Source organism: Pygoscelis adeliae, unplaced genomic scaffold (assembly GCF_000699105.1).
Source record: "Pygoscelis adeliae isolate BGI_AS28 unplaced genomic scaffold, ASM69910v1 Scaffold34, whole genome shotgun sequence".
Lineage (NCBI taxonomy): Eukaryota > Metazoa > Chordata > Aves > Sphenisciformes > Spheniscidae > Pygoscelis > Pygoscelis adeliae.
Genome location: NW_008824658.1, coordinates 1,906,842 through 1,911,314, shown reverse-complemented (window position 1 = coordinate 1,911,314; position 4,473 = coordinate 1,906,842). Strand labels below are relative to the sequence as shown.

Here is a 4,473-nt window from a genome sequence, read left to right as displayed (position 1 = left end):
ATAAATCTTCCCTTTTTTAGTTTAAACCATTACCCTTTGTCCTACCACTACAGGCCCTGGTAAAAAGTCTGTGCCCATCTTTCTTACAAACCCCCTTTAAGTACTGAAAGGCCGCAGGGCCCCTCCGTGTTCCTGGAGAGCTTTCCCCAAACGTGCCCTGGGAAGCAGCCACATTAACGTCACCTGGGACAAAGTAACACCCACCAGAACAGCAACAGGTTTCACTGTGTGCAAGAGTACACAGAAGAAATTACTGACTAGAGCTGTTAGTAACACACCACACCTTCGCCTCCCGCCCCCCCGCGCTCCTCTGCCCCGCTCCCTCCTCCGTTCAGCTCCGCGTTGGCTGAGCCACCGCTGGATTCATGTTTTCGGCACCTTCTCCACACGGACTTCAAAGAACACTCCGAGTACAGGAAGACAGTGATTTGAACTGCAAACAGTGCACCTCTAAGACAGTAAGGGAAGTTCATTCTAAAGTTTTCCACAGCCACATATAAAATTACAAATAAAACACTATGGCTGCGCCAAGGGAAACGCTGGCTTACGAACACGTCCAGGCAGAGATTTTTTTCCACAGAAAGGGGAAGTCACATTAAGCGACAGCTTGCAGAAAACCCAGCAGCAGTTAGCTTGCTCACAAGCCCAGCTTTCTCCTCCACGGCAGGGACACCTCCAAGAGATCACGACTCGCTTTGAAACCATGAGCATCTAAGTAGTTTTCACCGTGAAGACCAAGACGCACCATGGCTTCAGATCAGCCCGCCTGGCTTCCTCCGCTGTGAAACTCATCCCCTTTTCACCACGCAAGAGCTAGCGCTTGACAACTGAAGACCAAGCTTGACAGGAGCGACAGGCCCTGGGTCTGACCCAGGCCGAGCAACTTTACCGGAACAGGGACTGCTTTGAGAGCAGAGTGCCTCCAATGCCGTCAAAGCGTCCCTTCCTGTGAGGGGAGGGAGGCTCAGGAGCGGGCAGGGGAAGGAATCCCCCGTGAAGCGTTCTAAGATGCAAAGGTGCGGGAAAGAGCCCACGCGAAAGCGGTGAGGTTCTCAAGCCTGGGGATCTGGAGGCAGACCTCGTCCACGAGCCCAGGAGACCAGAGCACCGCCTTCCGGCTTCATTCTACAGGTCACGTGTCACCACCTGTAAGACTATTCATATTTGCCATATAACTGTGCTAAGAATCCTAAGGTTTTCCAATCAATTCTGATCAGTACCCATCACTTAAACCTGACCACAAGTATTCCCGGACAGACGTTCTACAAGCTCCAGATGAGCCCACTCGCTCACTGCCAAGGGTCCCGCTGAACAGCACGCGACTGCCGCAGAGGAGGCAAAGCACGAGGCGTTGTAGCTGCCTCTACGACAAACCCCCGCCTACCGCACGCCGCACTGCTGGGGAGACCGCAGGACAGCACAGACCCGCGTCCAGACAGGCACTACGCCGCACGGGGGCTGAAGTCGCCATTTCACAGGAGGGATTCCGACAAGCTCATCTCTCTCGAGCTGTAGAAGCCACAGGTCTTTTAACCAGGAGCATGAAGAACCTTGACACCACGAGCAGACAGGACCCACCTGTCTTAAACTGTGCTTCTCAAGCACTGTACGCCCGCGAATCTTCTCCTGGTCTAAAATCCTGCTACAGCCGAGGAAGTGACAGAAACAGGAGCAGTTTCGAAGCCTGGAGAGCTAGGAAGAGAACACTGGCAAAGGTGGAAATGGGCATTTATTCCAGGTGACGGCAGCACGTTCCGTGGAGGGCAAACATCGGTGCGGGAAGCAGGGCGTGACAAAGCGAGGAGTCATTTTTCTTAAATACCTCTGGAAGTATAAATATATAAAGAGAGAGGCTGAGGGAGCCGAAATTCCAGTGCTTTTAGCAGCTCTTCCCCGTGTATATTCAAAAGCACCTCTGGTGCAGCAGCACTAACAACAACGCGAACGAGAAGCCCGGCTTCAGAGGATAAGCCATTCGTGGATGTAATTAAACCGAAGCCACTCAACTTCTGAGCATACCTCAGCAAGAAAACACACAGTTGAGACGAGGTTTAAAAGAGAGCTTTAATGACGAGAGGTGCAGCATTGTTTACAGGCGACGTCCACGGCGACCACCCTTTCTGCGAGTGCTGTCAGAGGGGATGGGGGTGACATCCTCTGCGGGGACAAGAAAACCCAAAACACACCGTTACCTTCCAGAGGTACCCCAAGAAACCAAGCGGGCACAGCCACCCCACCCCCGCGGCCACACCCCCCCCGGCCCCCCCCTGGCCCCCAGCCACCGCAGGAGCCACGCGCAGGCAGAACGGACGCTCCATGGGAGCGAAGGTATTTGTGAACTCGCCGAGGGCTGGGTACCCAGGGCTTTTAACGCTCAGGAAGCAAAAGTCCCCATCTCCCATCCCACTTAAACCAAGCAGCCACAGCGCTTCCGAAGAAACAGAGGGTGCATGATGTGACTTTCAGAGCAGCCAACACCACCGCTTCTTGTGACTCCCCTACAAAGCTCGGGACTCTCCCTCAAACAGTAGGAGGAACTCCATTTTTACTGAGTCAGTCTTAAACCGAGACCAACACGGTATTTCTGGGTGTCTGGACGGCTCCGACACAAACGCTGTTGCATCAGAGGGGCATCAGCATCCTGCTGTACAGCTGGAGTTTATCGTGCAGACGGAAACTTGGTTTCTGAAGTCTGCTCACGCCACCTCCTGGTCAACCTCCGATTTAAGAATGCGTTTAAATTAAATCATAGCTACAGTGGCATCTGACAGGCCAAGCAGAACACCCCAAAGTCAAAGCGCCATACCAAGCGGCATATATGCCTGCGGAGCTCCTTTTACTAAATAATCCCTCAGAACTGTTTTTCTGAGGTGGCAAGGCTCCGCACTGATATACAGTGACACACGCGTCTAGCCATCACTTTCTCCGTCACCCACCAATGCGGCCGATCTTCATTCCAGATCGGGCCAGAGCTCTCAGGGCTGACTGGGCACCAGGTCCGGGAGTCTTGGTCCTGGAGGAGAGAACCGGAACCCGCAATCCCTTAAATGATTCAGAAGTTGAACGCAGTTCACAAACAACCGACAACAGTAAAAATCACAGTTTCCCCACCCCAAAAAGTCCAGATACCAGAACTCGCCCTCCTCCCGTCCCCAGACCCGAACCATTCACACACCATCAGCCACGCACTTCACTGTCATTGCAAGGTGACGCATCCCCAAGTTGACAGCACCTCCCCGTCCGCTACCGGATAAATAAGAGCACACCCCAGCTCCAGTCAACTGAAGGCGCCCGTTCAGAACGGGTTCCGGATGCTCAGCGAGAGATGACCGCGTCAGCCAGGCACCACGCAACGTGACAAGACACCCTTCGGGTCACGTTTAAAATGAGATTCCCGGGGTGCATCTACCTTCCCAACTGAGACAGCGCAAAGAAGGGATGTGGTGCAATCCGGCATGGTTCTAAGACCAGACACATCCTCTGGGAATGTCAGGGCCCAGCCCCTCCGACGTACCTATTTCCACCGGTAGCACGCAACTTGATGTGCAGGGCAGTGATGCCCAGTTCCTTGCACCTCTGGGCAACGTCCTGGGCTGCCAGCATAGCCGCGTAGGGAGAAGACTCGTCTCTGTCCGCCTTCACCTTCATGCCACCAGTCACACGGCAGATGGGTTCCCTTTTTTTTTTCAGAAAAAATCCCTTCCTATTTCTTCCCCACAAACCAGCTTCTGGGTACAGACAGAAGCTGTTGTTTTGAACATTACTGGGATCGACAAGCTGCCATCCAGCACCCTGAGCATGATATTCACCGCAGAGGAACACACCAAGCCATCTGGTCTACGCTCACGTACGCACACCATCTTATCTAACGGCTCAGCGGAAGCTCAAGGATTTCAGTGGAACCTCCTGCCAAATCTAATTTCTGATTTCAAAACAGAAGGAGCCAGGTACTGCGGGGAGGTGACCAGCGTTCAATACTCACTTGCCAGAGAGATCAGTCACATGGACAAAAGTATCATTGAAGGAAGCAAAGATGTGGCAGACGCCGAACACGTTTTCTCCTTCAGCAACCTGAGGCCCCAAGCTGATGACCTGTTCTTCCTTCTTCTCCTTGCCCTTACGAGGTGCCATTTCTGAACAACAACAACAGAGAAGTGTGAGTGATGGTGGATTTCTCAGCATTCTCTTACAGGATTTCATGGAAGTCCCTGCTACTACAACCTTTTACCAAGAAAGATAAATGAGTGACTGTTGGCAAAACACAGGCAGTAATTTTTGGGTACAATTGGGTTTTATAAGAAGTGCACAATTCCCAGCTTTATTGTATGTTGGCGGACAGGTCACCGCCCACAACTGTTCAGTGGGGTGTCGTGGTTTAAGCCCAGCCGGCAACTAAGCCCCACCCAGCCACTCGCCCACTGCCCCCCCAGTGGGATGGGGGAGAGAATCGGAAGGGTAAAAGTGAGAAAACTC

The 4,473-nt window shown here is 53.0% G+C and overlaps 1 protein-coding gene across 1 annotated transcript; it reads right to left on the bottom strand.

Annotated features, from left to right (window-relative positions):
• Positions 1 to 2,046: 2,046 nt before the first annotated feature.
• RPS14 (ribosomal protein S14) lies at positions 2,047 to 4,136 on the bottom strand. Its single transcript, XM_009322646.1, has 4 exons — positions 3,983 to 4,136; positions 3,515 to 3,676; positions 2,937 to 3,013; positions 2,047 to 2,157 (listed from the first exon to the last, which is right to left on the bottom strand). Exons 1-4 carry the CDS (start codon positions 4,129 to 4,131, stop codon positions 2,090 to 2,092), a joined length of 456 nt encoding a protein of 151 aa, XP_009320921.1. The 5' UTR covers positions 4,132 to 4,136; the 3' UTR covers positions 2,047 to 2,089.
• Between the last annotated feature and the right edge of the window lie 337 nt (positions 4,137 to 4,473).